The 22,238-nt window shown below is 41.0% G+C and overlaps 1 protein-coding gene across 1 annotated transcript; it reads left to right on the forward strand.

The window, feature by feature from the left end:
- The first annotated feature begins 592 nt into the window (after positions 1–592).
- Positions 593–20,780, forward strand: myg1 (myg1 exonuclease). Its single transcript, XM_028406202.1, has 7 exons — positions 593–920; positions 1,604–1,716; positions 6,283–6,442; positions 7,262–7,411; positions 10,513–10,635; positions 11,557–11,738; positions 20,182–20,780. Exons 1-7 carry the CDS (start codon positions 642–644, stop codon positions 20,369–20,371), a joined length of 1,197 nt encoding a protein of 398 aa, XP_028262003.1. The 5' UTR covers positions 593–641; the 3' UTR covers positions 20,372–20,780.
- Positions 20,781–22,238: the final 1,458 nt, after the last annotated feature.

Here is a 22,238-nt window from a genome sequence, read left to right on the forward strand (position 1 = left end):
GTGAAAAGAGACGAATATCAGAAAGGTGAGAGAACGACAGTATTGATTGAAGTGTCACCTCAGTCACAGCTTTAATACGTCCCTGTCACACACTTACATACTGTTGTTGGAGGGATCCATACTGGTAGTTTGTGGTGGGGTCATCTCCTGAAGCTCCACCTGTACTGATAAACCACAACATGTCTGTCACGATTACACAGCAAGATCTTCTTTTATTAAACATGTTATGTTCACAATAAGTACATTTAGAGAATTTCTATATGAACAATAATTAATAGATGAGTCCTGAAGTCTAGGTCTAAAAGCAGTGAGGTGTATGCCACCATTGAGCCATGGTTTGTCTACAGCGCCCTCTGCTGTCACAAATATGTGTGCAGCTATACCAAGCAGGCGTACACGTCCTTCTGACAAAAGTAAGGAACGTTATACCGCGTCCGCTCACTCCAGTTAACTGTTTTCTTATTATCACAACCATGGTTGTTTACTCATAAATGTACAAAAGCGAGTGCATAAATAAAACAAGAGAATGTAGCGGTTTACCCTATACTGGACTTACCCGGACCTCAAAACTGGTGCTCCATTTCCGGTCCGGCTGTGAAATCCGTCCGTCAGTGGCGCGTCTCGTGTGGAGTGCTATTTGAATGTGGCATTTACGTCTGATAGCATTTAACTTAACAAACATCACATCCTCTGTAACTACGACCATACTTAAAAGTATATTACACCGGCTACACCCTCAGTCTAACTGCCGTTTACTCTTCGTAGACGTAACTCGCACAAAACTACGATACATGTCAAGTCAACCCAAAAGATTCTGCACTGAAAACATGACTGCTAAAAAGATCGGAACTCACAACGGCACCTTCCACTGCGACGAGGTGCTAGCCTGCTTCTTCCTTCGTCAGTTACCAGAGTACAAGGTAAGTACGATACACCGCTGAAGCAGGTGGCCGCACACTGCAGAGTGTATTTATATCACCCCTGCTACATGCTAACAGTCTTTATAGTCTTGTTAGCATGATTGTTTTATAGAGCAAATCCAAACAATTCAGTTATTCTTCACTTTGTAACCGCAAATTTTGTGGAAAGATTTGGTTTTATTTCTTTCTTCTGTTATACTGTAAGCCACCAAGTGGGGGTGCTCGAGTATAAGTAGATGAGATGAATTCTACGTATAGTAATCACAGTAAGATGATACATTTACTCAGACAGCTAACAGCCCATTAACATGTTCTTTCATTCTCCATTTAAAATCCTAATCTGTTGAAACAGATTAAGTTTATTTCAAAGACTAACTGTCTGGCAAAATCTCAAAGATATTGATAAATGTATGTTAGTGGTCACTTTATATTATTTTTACCCAGAGCTTAACATAAAAAAACATCAAATTTTATGGTCATATTTTAATCATCTTTCAGGCAATGAAGTTCATAAACTAGTTAGCCATGAAGAGACTTTTTTGACTCTTTAGCACAGTCAGAGTTGGAGCACCCTCTACTGGACAAATGATTCGATGACACCATGACAGACTACATTTCATAAACACCCTGCATTTGAATCTCTGTGGTACATGAAATTACCTTTTTGTCTGTTCTTTTCACAGGATGCTGAGATCGTTCGGACGAGAGACGCAGCACAGCTGGCAGGATGCGACATCGTCGTTGACGTAGGTGGAGAGTTTGACCCCAAGAGGCATCGCTATGACCACCATCAGAGGTAAAGCTGCTGCAAAGAGAGCAATAACTGTCTCCTTTCAACAGACTGATGGTGTCAAAGGTTTTGAACAATATAAAAGGAATCTTTGAGTCATTTTCCAAAAGGAATCATTACTATGGATTTATTTTACTCATGGTGCAGTGTTTTGCCATCAATGCTAAACTGATACAACAAAACAGCTTCTCAGCTGGAATCGTCACAGTGTGAATCTCCAAGAACACCTGCATACTGTGACGCCTCAAGTTTCACTTTCAATGGTGTAATTTGGGAATATTTGTTTTTTAACTGGAGTCATTCAGTATTAATAGAAATGTATGTATTTTTATTGATGGTTAAAACTAACCAAATGTTGAAAAAAATAGCATAATATACCTCGCTCAGGTCATTTAGATATTGAATGTATTACACCAGGGCTTTTCCTATAATACTATCATAACATGTACTTTGAATCGGCTCAGTGTCATTTTATTCTTGATGCTATCTTTAGTGATGTATTCATCATCTGGCCTTCAAGAATGAGACAGTAGATTTCCCTGTGGCTTCTCACAACCTTAAAGCACCCTGATTGCATGAATCATGAACAGGCTCTACGTTTAATGTTACATTTCTGGGTAAAGTTTCTTCTGAATGATTGCGTTCACTCAAGGTCTCATCACGTTGAGTAATCAGCCCATTCCAGGTGTCCTGTCAGCTTAATGTCCTGATGATAATCAAAGATAGCTTTTATGACCACGGTGATAAAGATATGCCAGGGCTCTCTTCCTGGCAGGCGGTTAGTGATAATTAGTGCGCCTTCCATTGAACGCCCCCCTGCTGTTGGTTCACGAGGCACAGAGGCTGCCACCACACTGTCAGAGGTCGCAGGAGAATGCGACTGTCACTCACACGCACAGATGGGGGCAATATGGTTGTGAAAGGCATGGATGGATGTAAGTGGGCTGGAGAAGGAGCTGGAAAGAACAGTGAGAGTCCTCATCAAAAGGAAATTCAGCAGCACACAGACAGAGTACAGATGTAGTTGACAGAAATGCATTGCAGTTAAACAAATTCTTTGCTTATACTTTAAAGGAGATGGATATGAGGTGAGGCAGACTCTAGTATACACTTGTAACAAGGTGCTGGCTGCTGCTTTAAAGTAAGCAGTTGTGCCTTTCCCTTAATATGGGATCAGTCGTTCTGTCTGATGAGGTCCAGGCCTGTATCCCTTAGCTGATGCCACTGATGTGGAGGGTTCATTGCAAAGAATGTATGAAGAAGCACACTCCCTCTGTGGGCTTTTCTTTTAACTCTGCTCTTCCATGGTCACTTACAAGGAGATTCAACCCATGTTTCATTCATACACTACCTGTCTGTTAACGTGATTGACAGAAAATTGGAAATATGGACTGTATAAAAGAAAAATATCTGCCTTTGCAGCACCACTTCTTCTTTCTTTCATGTGGGTAACGGCAGACCAGACATGAGGATAACAAATTGTACCTTTAAATATTTAATGAAAAATCTTCCTTATCTTTTTAAGAAAACAAACAAGTATATTCAAATGTATAATTGTTTCTTTATAGACAAACAGCCAAGGAAATTGTCATTTTTCTATGCTTGTTTATTGTAAACGGTAGAATAGAGAAAACGTATTGTGTCCTGTCAAATTGAAGTCTAATATGAAAAAAGTTTCTTAGTGGAGTGGAAAATGACTGTCCTACAAGAAGTGAAGGCAGGATGCTCTCCAGACACTGACTGAAGGTAATAAAAGTACACCAAGATACGATCTGGCGGGGATTAGAACATGTGGTCGCTCACATTTCGAAATGTTCTCACTGCTCCTTCTTAGCAAATAAAAGGAAAGTAAACATTTTTTTAACAGACAAATGTGGTCTGCGTTCTGCAGCTCCTCATCACCAGGGAAATGAAATCACTTTCATGCAGCTTATTGTAACATTTATGACGGGAAAAAAATGATTTGTGGACACAGCAGGCCTCCTGTTGGCTTGTGTTCAATCTAAAATGCATTATGATGTGGACCTAGTATCTAACAGAGACTTTGATGCTCTTTTCTAAAAATATGATACGTGTTTATTGATCTGATTATGATTGCATTATTGTCATCATTTCTGCAGCCGTGTTTAACTGTCGATACGTTTTACTGGACTCATTCTGTTGAATGACCCTTTAGTTGCAGTTTTTGAATCACCTTGGACAGTTCACTAATCTATTGACATAACAGACAGCAAGAACACCCCCCAACTATGCCAGCAGGGCATACCTTCTTGTTAGTTTTCTAAAACCTTTCTCAGAGGATTTTCTGAGTGCATGAAAAACCCAGTAAATACAGAGTAAAAATCAAATTTAAATCCTTCGAGTCGATCAGTTTAACTGGAGCTCATTCATTAAATTTAAATAGCTGCAGTAACATCTGCGTTTTTGTCTCACTATTTAAAAAAAATGGAGCCATGATTTGCCGTCATTCTGAGAGACCCTGGGATCCGCATGATGGAAGACTACTGGCCTGTAGTATTCAAAACGTGCCCTCATTTATACAGTCGCTTGTTTTTTTTTTCATACTTGGCTTGGCTGAAGCTTAAATTTGCTCACACAGCAAATAGCATCAAGGCCATTCCCTCTAATGATTTATGGTGATCAGCATCATTAATTGGCGCAGCTGGTGCAGTGTGGGAATCGCAGCATATTTTATGCTTATTATGACTAAACATCTTTGTTTTAACAGTCGCACTTTGATTCGGCGTGGTGAATGCCGGAAAATGGAACTATCTTTGATTTCACACAAACAAGTTTGATGACTTCTCTTTTTAGCCACTCTCTCTTTCAGGCATTTCCTCTCCTGCATTCACTGCCATCTCCTGATTATCAGCATAGAAATGCCTCAGCTTGGCCAATTAGCCCTTTAATGGCTGCGATTACCCCCCACTTCCCTTGCATGTCACTCATTCATTTGACGACCTGTTTTCCACTGTGCTGCAGCCCAAGCAACCTAATTAAGCCTGAATTAAATGACCAGCAGTGTCTCAGTGCTGGAACCCACCCATCTCAGCACGTGTCTGAGGAGAGACCTCCAATAGCTACTGTATGTGCGCTCGCACTCAGAAACACAACTGACACACAGGATGTTTATGGCTGCATTGCTATTGATAGCTGATGCACAGCCAGTAATGTTTAGCATGCGCCAACACTCATCACTTTATTGAAAGGCTCAGTGACTGAAAGAAATACGTGCAGGGTCATCAAGGTCTTGGCTTTAAAGAATGATTAATGGATATACTGATCTACAGACTGTATAGTGTTTTTCAGCTCAAGGGATGATATACTATGTTCTGTATTTGTATACTTTTGTTGTTGGGTGGTTTATTTTTATATTTAGCCATATATTGAAAAAACAACAACAAATAAAAAAATAAGCAAACATTACAACAGACAGAGAGTGGGGTCAGTCCTAAATCAATCCATAAATACCATGCCTTTAAGTCCAGGGACAGTCACAATGAAAGTGCGTCCATATTATGTGAAGTAAATACAGTCTATTTTCTCTATCTTCTGAGGAGGAGCTGTTCCTCTGACCTCTGAGAGTTTGTGTCCTTCACCATATTCATCCATTGATCCAGGCTTGGAGGATCAGGTTTGGACCACCTTTCGCATGCAATAAACAGTATTATATACAGATAAAAGCCAGCTCTATCTATTCTACCCTCTGTTAATTCACCCAACTGCTGAAGTTTGACATCAAGAGGTGCATCATATCCTTACATATTTTTTAGGATTTGTCAGAATTTTTCCCCAGAATGTTTGTATTTTCACACACATCCAGAATATATGTGAGTTGTCTACACTGTCTCCAGCTATAGTTTTTTCTCAACCAAATTCTCACCATTTCCTAGAGCTAGGGGAGGAGTGTTGCGTTTCCCACATCGAATGCCATCCTCCTGAGATAGTAGAATCCCTAATTCTTTCTCTCATTTTTATTTGATATAAACTGTATCAGACCCTTTATCTTTTTGAAGGTCTTTACATCATTAGGAATGTTGGATAGTTTATGACAGTTTTAACCACAGGTGTTGTTCTTGTCCTTGTGTGGTACTTTTGAGCTCTGGGCACTGAATGTTTAGACTAAGCAATGAGGTTCTTATCTGCAGAGGTAAACGTAACACAACAGCATGGCTAAGACATATTTAATGATTTGTTGTGTCACTTTGATTTGGTGGGGCATGGACTGATTACATGGCAGTTCTTGTGAAGGATCAGACCAGCCTCTTTCTTTGTGTTAATAATAATTCCTGATGTCCCACATCAAGTACACTTACAGAGCCAGTGTGTAGGATTTAGTGGCAACTAGTGGTCACTTCACAGATTGCAACTCACTAAATACTTCTCTCTCTGCTGTCTCTTTCCAACATAAAGGTCAAAGTTACAGGCTAATATCCTCTGTGTTTGGGTTGTCTGTTCTGAAACACGGAAAGTCTCAACACTAATAAAGACAACAACATTTATGACATTGGCTGATTATGTATATGATAAAGCAGGTCATGCTGATAGAGGGATTGTCTTCATTGTGTTCAGGACCTTCTCAGAGACTTTCAACAGTCTGTGTCCAGAAAAGCCATGGGTGACCAAGCTCAGCTCTGCCGGCCTCGTCTACCTGCACTTTGGCCGACGTCTGTTGGCCCAGCTGACGCAGCTGAAGGAGGATGACCGGCAGCTGGAGGTGCTCTACAACAAGGTGAGAGGAGAAAGATGACACATTTATGGCATCCAGGTGATTTACCACCGACATCACATTGTAAAGAGGTGTTTTTTTTATAAGTGACTTAAGCAAATCTCAGGAAACAGAATACTAGATCAAACATATATGTTTTAAGAATACATGCAGTTACTCTCTGTATGTATAGAGTGATTACTGTCTCTGGCATTTTGCCCTCATAAGACAGTTGGCAGTGGAGACTTGATATAAAAAGGCGACACAGGAATGTGACAAAGTTTCTCTGCTGGATTCAAACCAAGTTAAATTTAATGCGTTTTAGACAGTTCAGCCAGCAGGAGGTTTTGGCACCCCCAGTGTGTTGTGATGGCAAGGCGCATTAAGCCAGCCAGATCTGAGGTCACCATAAATATTAGTGCTGTTAACACAAATCGTCATTTGGCTTTTTATGTGTCAGTATGTTTTAAGCCCCGGGTAATCCTTTTATTCATGGTTGTGATATTATTTATTTTAGGATGTTGCACGCCGGCCAGTTCAGACAGACTGAAGCCTTTATTTTTGCTCCAAAGCTTAGTTCCACTTGTAAGCCACGAGTAAAATGTCAACACTTTGGTGGTCGACCTTTGGATGTAGAGAGGAGTTGACTTTTCAGTATTACACTACTGCCTTTTCTGCTTCTTGTATGTTGGAGTTCTGTGAGTGCACTTCATCTCACAGTAATGCAGCATCCTCTGTCACTAAATGGCTGTTATTTAGGATACTGTAATCCCAGTGCTGTCTGTCTGTACAAGTTCATAACTTCTGCTGCTTCTGTCACGTGTCTCTTTGAATTGCTTGCAGCTCTACGAGAACTTTGTGGAGGAGGTGGATGCTGTAGACAATGGCATCTCACAGTATGACGGGGAGGCCCGCTACTCTCTCTCCACCACGCTGAGCGCACGTGTCGGCCACCTGAATCCATGCTGGAACAGCAAGAGTCAGGACACTGAGGTGAGTGCATGTGAGTGTACTGTAAACATGGACACACTTACACTATGTGTGCACACACTATGTGGTGTGTGTGTGTCTGTGTTTTCAGAAGACGTTTAATGAAATGTAACTTTTTATATATTGTAGGAATGAAAGAAAGGAACATCTGTGGCTTTAATAAGGCATAAAGCTTGACACATGGTGTTAAGATAGAGATTAAAGGGATAGTCTACCCTAAAATTATAACACATATAAAATCTTTAAGACCCTCGGTCTCATATTTTAAAAACTTTGTTTTGATGAGTTCAGTATACCGTATTTTCGCGACCATAAGGCGCACCGCATTATAAGGCGCAGTGTCAGTTACACGGTCTATTTCTGTCCTCAGCGCATACACAAGGCGCACCGTACTACAAGGCGCAGGTTACGCTAAAACATACCAGTACGTAAATTCAGTAAAAACCGGCTGGATATCAGCGAGGAGCCGGTGCAGCCTCTCTCTCAACGGTGGCAGCGACAGAGAAACTTTATATTACTTTACTCTTTACTCTTTACATAAACTTCCCTGAGCCACTCCTCGTCTCCTCATTTCTCCTTAACAAAGACTCCTGCTGGAAACATTTCTTTAGGCAGAGTCTTTCTCTTCCATAGGCGGAAGTTTCTGTCCATTACCATCCAGTCCACCACTACAGTCCGTATTGATACCGTGCTGGTCCCCATTCTCTCCACAGTTTGGTTCACGGGGATTTCGAAAGTGAGGTGGACTTCATCCATGTTGGTGATGTGGCTGGGCTGGATGTTTTTGCTGGCAATGTTGTCACTGCATAACGCGGAAGCTGTAATCCACTGGAAGTTGCTGCGCCAGTACCGTAGCATTCAGCTGATTGGTGAATTGCTGCCAGCGTACGTAGTGTACACTGGCAGCAATTCAACAATCAGCTGAACCGGTGTGTTATGTAGTATCCATCTGATTGGTTCATCGCTGCTAGTGTACGTAGTGTACGTATGACGTACTGTTCAGCTGATTGGTGAATTGCTGCCAGCGTACGTAGTTTACGTACCACGTCCCCGTGTCTGGTACTCAACCCATACACAAGGCGCACCGTATTATAAGGCGCAGGGCCGACTTTTGAGAAAATTTTAGACTTTTAGGTGCGCCTTATAGTCGTGAAAATACGGTAATTAAATTTCAAGGGATTCAGCTTGTGGTGCTCAACGTGCCACAAAATACAGCTGGAAAAACTCAATGTATTTCACCAGAAATGATCACTTTGATACTGAAACCATTTGTTTTTAGGGTGAAGTGTCCATTTTAATCAGAAGTGGTAATTTGCAGTTAAGCAGCATCTGAAGGTGCAACTAACAACATTAGAATGAGGCGTGAGGTGTATTTCTGGTGAAACAAGCACACGCAGCATTCACGCTCATCTGAACACAGTAAGCAGCAGAATAAAAATCAATGTGACAAAGTGGATCCCTCTTGACTCATATTTACAAATTGCAACTAATTTACAGCTGTTGGTTTTATGCCATTTTAAACTCTAAATTATTGGTTGCATTTAAGTGCGCCAGCACAGTCTGTGGATAAATATGTGTTTTTATCAATGCCTGGATTACTACAGTATGACTCATGAAGTATGTCAAAAGCTGTATTTGCAGAGGTAAAAATAAACACAGGAAACACTGTGTAACAGAGACACACAGACGATCCCCATAGTCATCAGTGATGCCCAAAATCTGTCCTGGCAAACAAACTATTCCCAGGATGTAAACACAAGCAGCATCTTGTTGTTTTTCTTTTTGCCTGTCTCAGACCAGATTATACACACTAAGGAGGGCAAATGTGAGAATACCAATATAAAATAATGTAGATGAATTAAATTAAGGAAATACAACAAATGCAAAATCCTCTTTAGGCTAAAAAAATGAAATATGCAAAGATCTGCAGTTCCTCTCTCCAACTGTTACTTCCTACTGGCATTTTAAGTGAACCACTGTCACTATGCTGATGGATGGTGCCTCCATACTGTGCTTCAAGACTGTTCTTCAGCCAGTGGCTCCTACTTAATGTGCCTGAATCCTAGATTTCCACAAGCTGATCACAGCGGGGCTCTAGTGTTGAAAAGAGACTTTACAATACACACAATGAACAACCTGTCGTGAAACAGGACTACAAACTAGGTTAAAACTGTTGTGGTAAACATTACAGATGCAATCAGTGTCCTCAGGTCAGGAACAACAGAGACTCAGTCTTGATTAGCACAGGGTGCCTGCATGGAGACATCAGCTGTTTTCTGCATACTCTCATGAGATACCTGCACCCCAGCTCGGCATAGATGTTGGCTATGCCAACATTTTTTTTTCCATCGTAGAGGCTCTCTCAAGGGACTCTCTGGCCTATTTGTTTTTTTCACACTCCAGCTCACATGATTAGGAGTCTCGTCCCAGTACTTTCCTCCAATTTCCCCCACTAAATGGCACTGCAGGCAAGCCATCTCTAAGAGATAGGAAACTGAGAAAGATTTGAATTGAAAAATGTTTGCTAGACTACTTTATGGTAGAGTGACCTGGTGAACTCTCGACAGTGGCTGTTTTGTAATAATTGAAAAACCTAATGGATTTTCATCTCCTCCATGACTGTAAAAACTCAGGGCTACTGCAGCTCCCCTCAGTCAGATGCATACAGATTAGACCCGGGCATGACAAACTGTGTGTATGAGTTGGGCTTCTCTCTCTTATGCTCTCTTGGGGTTTCTGCCCGTGAAACGATGAGAGAGAAGTTGGGCCTGGGGTTTTTTGCAGTGTGACAGGAAGTTAGATGAAGCACGTCTGTAAGGATCACTGAGGACAAGATGGTTTGAAAAGACTTTATCACCTCTATATTTTCTGGCACACAGTCTCAAAGTGTTTGACATCAAACAGTGTTGGTATTCAGAATGGTCTAGTTGTGACGAAAGCTGTGAATAATCAAAACGATTCTGAACCACAGGCAGGTTATTTAAGTTCTTATTCCTTTTTCAGTGACATCTAAAGTCTATTCATTTGACAGGATTTGTATTTTGTCCTTGAGAATATGAAGCAGTCAACCTCTTCTCAATGTGCTTGTGTGTTTTTGTGTCTAGGATGGCTTCAGGAAGGCTCTGAAGCTGGTTGGGGATGAGTTCCTAGACCGTCTGGAATACTACAAATCTGCCTGGCTGCCAGCACGTGTTGTTGTTGAGGAAGCTGTTAAGGGAAGGCATCAGGTACAAGACTGCAGTGTGAAACATTTTTTTTCTCTCTTTTCTGGCATCTGTATACAGCAGTGATTATAATTCATCTGAAGGGAGAGAGTGACTACACAAGCAGTGTATGTATGGCACTTGTGCCTCACAGGATATGGTGACACAGGAACTGCAGGTGGCTCGCCAAGTAAGGTGGAATTGAAGCTAAACTAACCCAGCCTGGTTCTAAAAGAAAGAAAGCATCATAAGTCCACTTTATGCATCAGTCTACAGTGTGTTTTGGACTGGCACCTATACCTTGCTATTGCAGAAGAGCACCGGACTGGAAAGTCCCAGTTTCTTGTTCACAAATACACAAACATATCCACATTTGCAAGAGAATATTCTGTTTTTCAGACAATAAATACTGAGGCAAAATACTAATTGTAATCAGCCACACTAATTGTGTGTGTGTCTGGCTTGAGAGGAGTGGCTTTCTTTTTTTAGACTGTAATCTCTACTTTAAATGCATAAACATTTTCCACCAGAGCCTCCACCAAACTTCCTCTCAGCATTACTTTCTTCATCTCCTTTGCTAGTGTTCCTCATCTCCAAAGCACTGGCAAAGAAGTCAGTGCTAATTAATGTAAAACACATTTGCTTCCAGGCACCAAGTCGGGAATGTTGCCACAGACTGCATATTTAGAACTAAGCTGTACTGTGAATTACAGAGAGATTTACCTGGTGCTGATTGGCTTAATCAATATTCTGTGAACATGATGTTTTAGCCCCTGATGGAACAATAAAATTCTGTCTTAAACTGTTTGATAATTTTTTTTTACAGAGTTACAAAGGAACAGTTAGCTTGTTTCTGCTCTTCTGTGTCTGCTGTGTGTGTGTGTGTGTTTGCTTTCATGTACACATCAGTAATGCACACTTGCCTGGTTCTCTTCTCATTTCCAGATTGATCCCAGTGGGGAGGTGGTGTTGTTCTCCCAGGGTGGGTGTCCCTGGAAGGAACATTTATTTGCCCTAGAAAATGAGCTCCAGGTGGAGACGCCCATTAAATTTGTCCTTTACCCAGACCAGAATGGACAGTGGAGGGTCCAGTGTGTCCCTGCTGGGCTCAACACCTTCCAGAACAGGTAATTTTTCTTACAGAAATTTAATATGCAAAATGATCCTTTTTTTCTCAGCTATATTCATTTAAAGGTATTTTAAATGCCATTTCTGCTTGATGAGCTGCAGCCTGTGTTCTGTATGTATGGAGGGAGCAGCTGGTGTAGGTGGTACCATGGCAGAAATTAGGAGTCGGGTGTTGTTTCACTGAGTCAAGACTCAGTGAGAGTATTTTTTTTTTTTTAAATATTGGTGGAAAACAGAGTGACAGGTACAGCTTGAGAGATTTCCACGTGTGCTGAATTGAGTTGAGCTCTTGTGACGGAAACAATCCACGGTGTATGATTTGACTTTCATGCTCACCGGACCATTTGACAAGTACTCACTGAGGGTGTTATCCAGCAGGTGTAACTCCTGCAAGGATAGAAATACTTGTTTGCAGGATGTAGATGGTACCTTAGTTACAGAAGTTGCAGAAGTGTTGTTCTCACATTGCCCTCTAAGGAGATGAAAAGATGTAAACACACCCAACACTTCAACAAAATCACCTGAGGCCTTTCTTTCTATGCACGCCCCTTTCACTCCGGTGGCTTTTTTTGTTTTTTGTCTTCTTTAATGTTAATTATACCCAGGGCTTCAAATACAGCAAGCTGACAGACATAAAATACGTGCTGCTGTGCCAATTTAGACATGCTTTTATTTTCAGACACTAACTTGCATACTCCAGGATTTTTATGAATATTAATGAAAGTGAGATTTCATGCTCTGTTGAACTGTCACTTTGATTAAATATACAAAGTACACTTTTGTCTGCTCATATGCTTCTTATAATATGACTATGAGTTAGGCTACTCACAAATGAGTGGGGCTACAGCCTTTAAATAACAGCACTGAACAAATTAAAGGTTTGATGTGCTAATGTACTTACCTTAAAAAAATGTTCTTTTTGCCAAAGAAGAAGAAATGTCAATTATCAGCACTTTCCTTGCACCCACTAATTAACTCTATGCAAAATGATAAGTGATTAGATTATACTGTTTAATACCAATCTGCAGCCTGGTCCTTAGATTTTGTCATCAGAGGGTGTACGTGACGTTCTGCATGGACGTTTCATTAATTTGTTGTGTCCACACAGTCAAACGCTACAAGGACACCAAGCGAGCATGTGCTGGAAGACCAAAGTAGGTCTTAAGAAAGGCTGTGGCAAAGCGATCTGTCATCTTTATGCGAGTTTAAGCCTCTGAACCCCAAAACTGTTAGGGTCTTTCACATTTTTAGCCACAAGAGATTGTATTTTCGGGGCATTTTAAAATCTCGCACATCTGTGGAGATAACACAATCATAGCTAAGAGAAGAGAGAGCTCAAACATTGTTTGTGCAGATGGTGATGTTGATGATTCTAACTGTATTCAGACTCAGGATGTGATGAATGGTTTGATTATTCAGTAGACGGCATGTATGAAACTCCTTGAGAGAACTGTAAAGTGATAAGAACAACTACACATCTGTCCAGAGTTCATGTGCACATTTGCTAAAGAGTGGAAACAAAATAAGGTTAGAGTTCACATTTTAGTAACAAAATTAAAATTGGCAAAGGTTTCCTGTAAAGTCTCATGTGCCTGATCAGGTGCTGATGCACCTTTTTAACCATCTTAGATCGGCGTGGTCTTACACTGAAACAGCAAAAACTACAAGCTGATATTTTAAAGGTAGGGTAGGAGATTCCATTCTGATGCACTTTTTGTTAAATTAGTGTAACTTATCTTTACAGTCCGATAGCGACTAATTAGTTCGGCTGTTTCGCATTAAAACAAAGAATATGAATCATCTGTGGAAGCTATAAAGCGCTAAAAACATCAGCCAATCCTCCGGGGGGACCCTGCGCGAAGTATTGGCTGGTTGTTACTCTCTTCCTGCTCTGCGTGCACCAGAGAAGTACGTGCATGATGGCCGAAGTCACAGACATCTTCAGGTAATAAGCGTCCATGTGATTGGGAGGCGTGGCTTCGGTGTGAGCTCTGAGAGAAAGGGGCGTGTTTACTTTCGAAATCTGGCTGACTCTCACTGAGTTTTCAAAATCTCCTACCCTACCCTTTTTATTAGTCTAAGATTTTATATATATTTTGGCCTGTTGTTATTGACGTTTAAAACACGGTATGCATAAATGTCTTACCTTTCTGTGCCTTGTGCTGCTGCTGCTATTTTTGAACCCTTCAAGCCTCACACTCAAATGGAAGGTGCCTCATTCCTGCTCATTAAACCATATTAGTATTCGGGCCTTGTCACTGTACATAATGACAACACAAAGGGCTTCTGTGTAAATACGTCAGATGATTAACACCTATCGTCTTTCTTCTTTACCTCCGGAGGGGATTTGTTTACCTGAAGAGCCTCTTGCGGTCCGACTCACAATACTGCTTTAATAATGTCATCATTGTATACCCACAGGAGTTCTGTGTGTTGTTTGACTGCTGCCCTGAATCCCAGAATGTAGCAGATATTATTGTCAAAGCACGAGCTGACGGTTCCAGGCTCTGCAGAGATCCAAGGTGAAGCTCTACAGACTTCACCAGTGGCCATTTTTTTATCAGCTGAATAATTAATTAACATGAATTCCCTTAAAGCAAAAATGAAAAGTTTATCTTGTTCTCAGGTTAATGCTCTCTCGGCTGTCAAAGACTGGCAGAGTGGAAAAAAAACGTGGACCGTGTGTTTTAATTAAAAACTAGATTATGCTGCTCATCGTATTTTTAGGTTGTTAAGAAGTTTGAGGCTGCAACTACAAACAGCATTACTAAGCCCCAAAAAAATGCTTTGACATTTTTGAGTTGCAGTTAATTTTTGCTTTTAAATGTAAATCAAATAAGACTCGACACAGTTGACAAGATTCTCACATTCAATAAGCAGCTTTGACTGCAGATGATACTGTAGGGAGGAGGGAGGAAAAAATAAATTAGCTTCGACTGTGCATCAATTAATGATGTCTGTGACGCTCATTGCTGCATTTGTTTTTCCATCTGTGTCCGTTTCTCAGTAATATGAATCATATCGTATTGAAATACACTCTATTTCCATCATGTTGATGTCACGTGGCGCTCTCACTCTGCTTACTCATCCACATTACTGCTGTAGATTTTCTGTTATTTGTCCATTTAAGTTTGCCTTGATGAACTAAAATGAGATTTTTCTGACATCTTCATTCTTATTATTTTTTTTCCCTGCAGCAAATATCCCTTTTTTATGGGAGAGTAATTATTATTTATCCCACCTCCCTGTGGAGAATTCTCATGAGGTGTTTTCATCCTGAGGAAAAATTTAATAGAAAAGATAAGTAAGCTTACACCTGTGAGCAGGTATGACATTTTCTATATAATTTCCGCTCCCAGCACTGAAGGTGTTTTCTAGAAATTCCCCTGTTTGAATGCAGGTATAATCTATTATGAAATGTCACTGAATCTCTTTTTGTGCCTCTGTGTGCCAGAACAGCTTCAGCCTGATGAGATTATGATTTGATTAAATATTACAAACACTGTGAGAAGGAAATGGATAAAAACACTGTAAGGCTGCTGCTGACAAGAATTTGACAGAATTTGCTGCTGGCAGTGAGATTAATTACCCCGAAACACTGTCAGCACATGTGTTTGCCCACAGGTAACCTCACCACTAGGGGTTCACACAATAAGCTCAGCAAACCTAGATCGGATTCAAGAGAGCAACCAAGAGAAATGTGCCTCAGACCACTTTGAACACAGACCAGCTCACAGGGTTAAGTTTCTGTCTAATTTTGAAGGCATCTCAGGCATCTATCGTCTCAAAATGAGAAGTAAAAACTGATTGTCATTCTCACCTGATCACTGTGGTTGGGTTTTACATGCGGCTTCTGTTACATACGTCGTGATACGTCTCATGCTTAAATTGAGACATTACTGTCACAGCTGATGGTCTCTAAGCTCCATGTCTCTTCCCTTCTCCTTTCCTGCTGACATCACGCACCCTTGTACTTTTATTCTGCGTTTGACAGGTCTCATTATGGATACACTGTGGGTTGCTTCAGGTTAGATGGGGACCTCTTGAGCACATTGTGCACACAGGCACAGGAAGAGGGTGGAACAGTCTTTTAATCCACTCGCTGGTCTGACCAGTGGGTGCTCTGTTAGATGCCTTCCATTTTCACCTTTTTCCATGAGATCCCTTTTCTCCCCATTCTCCCATTCCCATTCTCTCTCTGTCTGTCATATAATCATGCTCTTGCATTTCACCACTTTTCCTGTCTTACTCTCTTTCCATTAATCTACCCCCCCCCTTTATCTCTCTTCTTCTCTGTTTGTCTCCCTCTGCTCTATCTCATCGTCTCACCTTTCACACTTTCCGCCCCTCCCTCGCCTCATCCAGACTTTTTTTTCCCGCTCGGCTGCAGAATCTCATCAAGCGGCAGCGCTTTCAACTAAAAAGACAGGCACCTGTTTGTGTTCACTGAATACTTCAAAGATTTAATTTAATGCAAACATGCTGGTCTGTGAGGGGCTTCAGGAGAACAATGGCTTGTGAGGTGGATCAAAAAAAAAAAAAACATAGCTCCAGATGGCTCTTTCTCTTGGTGGCCAGCTTCCTCCCAGTGGGCTTGTGCCGACTCTGCGAAAAGGGGTGTTGTTATCGCCTATGTCCCTGCTACTGCACCTGGGGGGGAAAGGTCTATTTTTATCAGCATCACATTGCTAAGTAAATGTGAGCCAGGAGAAGGAAGAGAGGAGTGCAAGCAGTCCTTCTCTCCTTGGAGATGTGCTGCATAGTATAATGCTGTAGGCTGACAGCAGCATGAGCTAAAACGGAAACCTATACCCCTATTTCAGCCGACTCCTGTCACAGTTATCTTGTCTGCAAGAGATTATTGTTTTCTGATTATTTTTCTTCTCTGCCTGGTTCATTTTTTATTAATAAAGATAAAGAAATAGTAATTAATGCCATTATTATCACCTGTCGCCAGGTGAGGTTTTTTCTTTTCTGTGTTTCTTTGCTTCGCTGATATTATTGTCACTGTGGGCTCATTCTTCACTGCAGTATAAACTGCTGCACCTCAGTAGAAACAGCACAATTATGGCAAGAAGAATAGAGAGAGGTCAGACATGTGTTTTTATGCATTACAAAAGAGGTTATAGTTCGGTGTTATCATGTCCGCAGTGTTTCCAATCCTGGAAGATATAGATATTTACATGTTTACAGCCTCTACATTCTTTTCAACGGTACCTGTCTGTGAATATTTAAGTAATACATTTAGAATAAATTGGTTATTTTCCCAAGGTTTCACTGTGGGGAATTGCTTTGGTCATGATTAACTACAAAAGCTCTGGTGACACCAAGTCTGGCTCTGACTCACTCAGCATGTAATTTAGTTATGATTAAATACCACGTTGTTGACATCGTGGATGCATTCGAGGTACATAAGACAGTTCAAAGACCAGTGATTCCTTTAAATCCCTGCTATGATAACCTATTCTAACGATTCTAGTCTAATTTTGAGAGAGCTTTGCATCTACTGTCTCAAAAGCAGCAAAACTTCACAACTTTTTCACTTGTTAATCAATTTAACCTTGATTTGATATTGATGTCAAGAAGGTTGCATGAATTTTTGCAGATATCCAATATGCTGATAAATTTTAACTCCTTATGGCCAGTTGTTGATGCTGACATATATTCATATATTATTTCCACCTAATTGCAGAAAACATTAAGTTTTCCTGTAGTGACATTGAGCTGTGTGTTAGGAATGCCTGTCCTGTGACATGCTGTGCTGGGGCACAGCAGACATGTTGGCCCTTTTATAGTCTCACTAATGTTCGTTTTTCAGTATTAATCAGTGTCAACTTATCAGTTTAAGGATGATATTTCACTATCTGCCGACATCTTTCTGATAATATTGTGCATCGAAGTTTTGAGTCTAAAATGTCATCATAGATTGAGGGAGGATATAATGCTGTCTTGTTTCTTGAAAATCGTTGAATGTCATTTCCAGCAAAATTATGCAGTTTTTTTTAAATTTTAAGGATCTCCAGTCTGCAGTACTCTAAAGTAAGTGACAACCCCCCCTCCCCCCAATGGTGCATTAATTCTCTGTCTCTGTGTCAGCACCGGGGAGGAGGGTCTTCTCCCATGAGAAGTTAATTTGCTAATTGTGGTCTTATTCTTAGACTGGTCATCCTGAGAATGAGAGCTTCCTCTCTGTCATAACAACAACAGTCATCCCCCTCCTACTCCTTCCCTCATTATCAGCCCTGCTGACCTTTCCTTGGAGCTCGTTTTCCAGACATGCTGTGGAGCGATCGATCGGTTGATTCTTTAACAGGGATTAGATGTTTGCCATGCTTTCCTCTCCAGGTTGTCCTGTGACAGACCTAATAGAGATAAGATTATGTCGACTTCTGGTGACGTAAGGCCGCCTAATAGCATCTTTTACTTAACATTTTTCAACAAATGCTCACAGTTAATGCAAACTATTGATTATCTGTTAAGTGAGCCCAATTACTTGTTCATGAGCGTCCACTGGTCGCCTCTGAGAGTAACCACCTGCTCAGCCTCTATGTATCCCTGATGTGATGGCTTAGATAGAAAAAGTGTGTGTACCTCTCAGGGCGTCTTCTTCGATGTCAGCTGGGCAGTGTTAGGTGGTCCATGTGATGTAAATATGGTGATCAGATAGGAGGACACAAGCTTCTGAATGGACGACCGTGCACACATATTGTGTTGGTATGAACCAGCAGAGCATACAGTGGAAAAACAAAATGACCACAAATGTGTTGCGCTGCTTTTAGTTGCTGTTTGGTTAGGAGAAGACAGTCTACAGTAGCAACAGTATGTCACTACTGACAGTTTCTACTGTAAATCTATGTCCTCTGCCTAGTTAAAACATGGTAATACCGTAAAAACATGCTAAAAGTGCAACACAGTTTTTATGTGTTAAAATACAGCAACATACATTACAACAATGTTATAAAAAAGAACAGTAATAGTACTGTAAACTGTTTTTAAAATACTGTAAATTTACAGTTTACTTGTGTAGTTAAGGAAAGGATCATGGTGTGAGTCTTGGTTGTCACAGTTAGTCCCACCTTGTAGGATTTGTCATCCAGAAAGCAGCCGCAGTGACTTCACCAGCTCAGTCTGGCTTCATACTGAAGAAGCTTGTTCAATGTCATATGTCAGTCAGAGTAATCAGGAGTTTCAGGAACTCTGTTCATGTAAATACTTTGATATTATGGCAGTTGGTGTTCAATGCAGAGCTCTGAATAGATTCTTTATAACTCGGAGCAAGAGAAAACACTCTTCAAACCGCAGCTGTGTTTGACAACTGCAGCTGTATTTTGTGACAAGTTTGACTGCAGTTCCATAATTCATCAAGCAAGTGACAAAGAGAATGATGAGCCAGAGGTACAGTACAGCCATTTAAAAGGAAAGCAGAGTTTTTTTTTAGCAGATTTAGGCAGTGTTCAAGTCATCTGAAGTCTTTCAGAGTCAATCAAAGGGCAGGAGGTGAGCAATGAAGTGCTGAATCAGATTTATCTCAGAATGAAACATCACTAAATATAACAATTCTTTGAGGGTAATTGGGGTCTGAGATAATAGAGATAATAACCCCTTCAAGGCAAAAAAATGCAACACACATGCACACACCCAGAAAACTGGTAATGTGTTTTGAACGATGTGCCAGGCGTGTATGCCACATGCGGCAGGTGGTAAATGAGCTGCTCTACATTTTTATGAATTTTCAGCTTCTGCGTGCTTCATCCTGAGACACTTTGTCAAGGTCACCTCGTAAACCCTTGCCGAGTCAATCTTTTCCCCACTTTGTTAGATTGCCTGTTGACTCCGCTGCCACCGCTCAGCTCTCCAGCCACTGTGGCGGTGTGTGATTTTCCACATTGCTAGAGAAGAATAAAGCTGATTTGTATTGGCCTATTTGCTGGCGCTGATTGTAGTGGTGCTATATGCGACGTTTACTGCGGTTTGTCTTTGATAGCAGCGTTGTATCTCATGTCCCTGCGGTCATGAAATCTAGAAAGAAGAGAATGAAACACACAAAATTATAGAAGAAGAAGAAGAGATTAATGAAGACTTTTAAATGTTTTGTTTGTTGCTGCAAAACTAGTTATACTTATTAATATTTTGTTCACAATTTCTAGAAGCTATGGCATATTCATATTGCTGGTTTTGTGGTTCAGTATAATTGAAGCAAATATTCTCTGACAAGCTGGAGCCTCTATGCCTAATCATTCATTTTCCATTGATTGCCTTATTCTTGCAGTTTTATCTGTTTATTGATATTTCATTTCAGTTAGAGTTCAGTTTAAGTGCTGATTTTCCTGCTTGTGTCAAAGCACACTGTGAAAAAAGCAGCAATGTGTCAACAGGAAGTGAGCAGCAGACCACATACTGCCCTTCTGTAAGCCAACTTGCCCTTCTGTTCGTCTGTCCCAGGCTGTCCCTGCCAGAAGAGTGGCGCGGCGTTCGAGATGAAGAGCTGTCGGAGCTCAGTGGGATTAAGGGCTGCATCTTCGTCCATGCTGGAGGATTTATTGGTGGGAACAAGACCCAGGAAGGAGTCCTGGAGATGGCCCGCAGAACCTTGCAGGCCGCCGCCCAGTGCCCCGCAAACGGAAGCAGCTGACCGGTTAGAGGGGACACAAACAGCACGTTCTGTTCTCTGGCACGATTTAGAGTGAATAGCAAGGATTAAAATGTTAGCTGGCCATTACACCATGTTGTTTTGGTCTAAGAATAAGGACGGTGTTAAAAAAAATTAAATGACAGTGGACCATTTCAAAAGTTACCATGCCCTCTATAAAGGCTATACAGCCGTGGGATATTTGTAAAGTTACATTTATACATGGTATCCATTAATAACACATCACATTTTGGTCAGTTCTCTTTGATACTGGTCGGGTTTACCATCTAGATATAATGTTGACTCCTGTCTGTTCCTTTAGATGTGTACCTGTTTTCATTTGCAATGAAAGACTGTTTGTATTCTGGTCTCCTGTGCTTTAAATCCTGCAATAAATTGAGTGTTTTTCCTATTCTGCCACCATCTCTTTGGATTTTGATGTAACATGCTTCAAAGCCTGTGAATACCATGGCCTTACCTTTCAAGGGTTGATTTATATAGACACCTGGACGCTGGTTCCTCCTTTCATTTTCCAGCATGCTGACATTAACCGATGCACTACAAAGAGATGCACAGGCTACTTCCGCTGGCTCCAAGATCAAAGCGTCAATAATGAGGTCTGATTAATTCTGAGAAATTAAATTTCCAAACAGACCACAAAGAGGTGCTCCTTGTGGCCGCCAATGTCGTGACAAGGTTACCGGCAGTGGGACGAGTCGTACAGTCAATTTCCCTGTAATAAAGTCAGGCGGGGATGTGCCTTGAATTTTCTCATTATTACGCCAGATCTCTCTCTCTCTCTCTCTCTCTCCACCCCTGCAGCTCTGTACCTGTTACTCCTCATTCTCCATGACGCTGACCTTCTGCTGCTCTTGCTCTACATAACATATTGCCCCTAATTTCATTGCTGCGCATTTTATTTCCATCAGTACTGGTGTTGTGCAAATGTCACAGCATGAAGGAGAAAAATAATAATTCATGCATTGTTAAGTGCAGATTCATATTTGTCCCCCCTCCTCATTTGAATTCAGCGGTCCGGACGGTTAATTCTTAAACTCCTTTTACTGAAACAGAAAGGGCTTTTTGGCTCTTGAGTGATTACGAAACACAAAAGTCGGGGAATTTACACTAAAAAGTCGTTACTATAAAGCATCATCTAATCTATATTTAGTCTCAAGTTTCAGCTGCTGAGTTATTGCCTCTCATTCAGCTGAGTGAGCACTCTCTATTTTTGTTTTGGATTTTCTTCCTTCCCCCCCCACTACCTTTGTCTAGAGTGCAAACACACACACACACACACACACATTTTAGTGTTATTACTCTCCTCTATTGTGCTGGAGATTGTCCAAGGTCTCAATCTAATCTATGCACACTTGTGACAGCCTTTTACAGTCACAAGTCTCATATTATAATCCATGCCAAATGATGTATTGTTTAAAGGAGAGCTAGAAGACGTGTTGTTTCTTTTTTAGCTTACTGTAAGGGTTAAAGGTGCGTGACACAAGGGCGTAATTGGAGAGAAATGTCGGACTTGAAAGGAGGAAAGGAGGGACTTGTGGGTTAATATGTATTGATTTGAGCTTTCAGCCGCCACTTTACCCTTGCATGCACAATTTCAGGCTTATTCAGGATCAAGTGCTTCTTGCCTGATTGCTGTGCATGAGAAGAAAATCACAGGATGTTCTGACTGAAATAAGGTGTCCTCAAAAGCCCTTTTCTTGCGTTCTTATTTATTTTTTTGCCTATGCTCTGGTTTTTCCTTCCTTGTCGCCCAAATTTACCCACAGAGCAACATTTGTTAATACTTTGTTTTGTCAGCATGGCTCATTTTTTTTCTTTTTCCATCTGTGCTGTGGTTTCTATCGACGCA

Source organism: Parambassis ranga, chromosome 5 (genome assembly GCF_900634625.1).
Source record: "Parambassis ranga chromosome 5, fParRan2.1, whole genome shotgun sequence".
In the NCBI taxonomy this organism is placed as follows: Eukaryota; Metazoa; Chordata; class Actinopteri; family Ambassidae; genus Parambassis; species Parambassis ranga.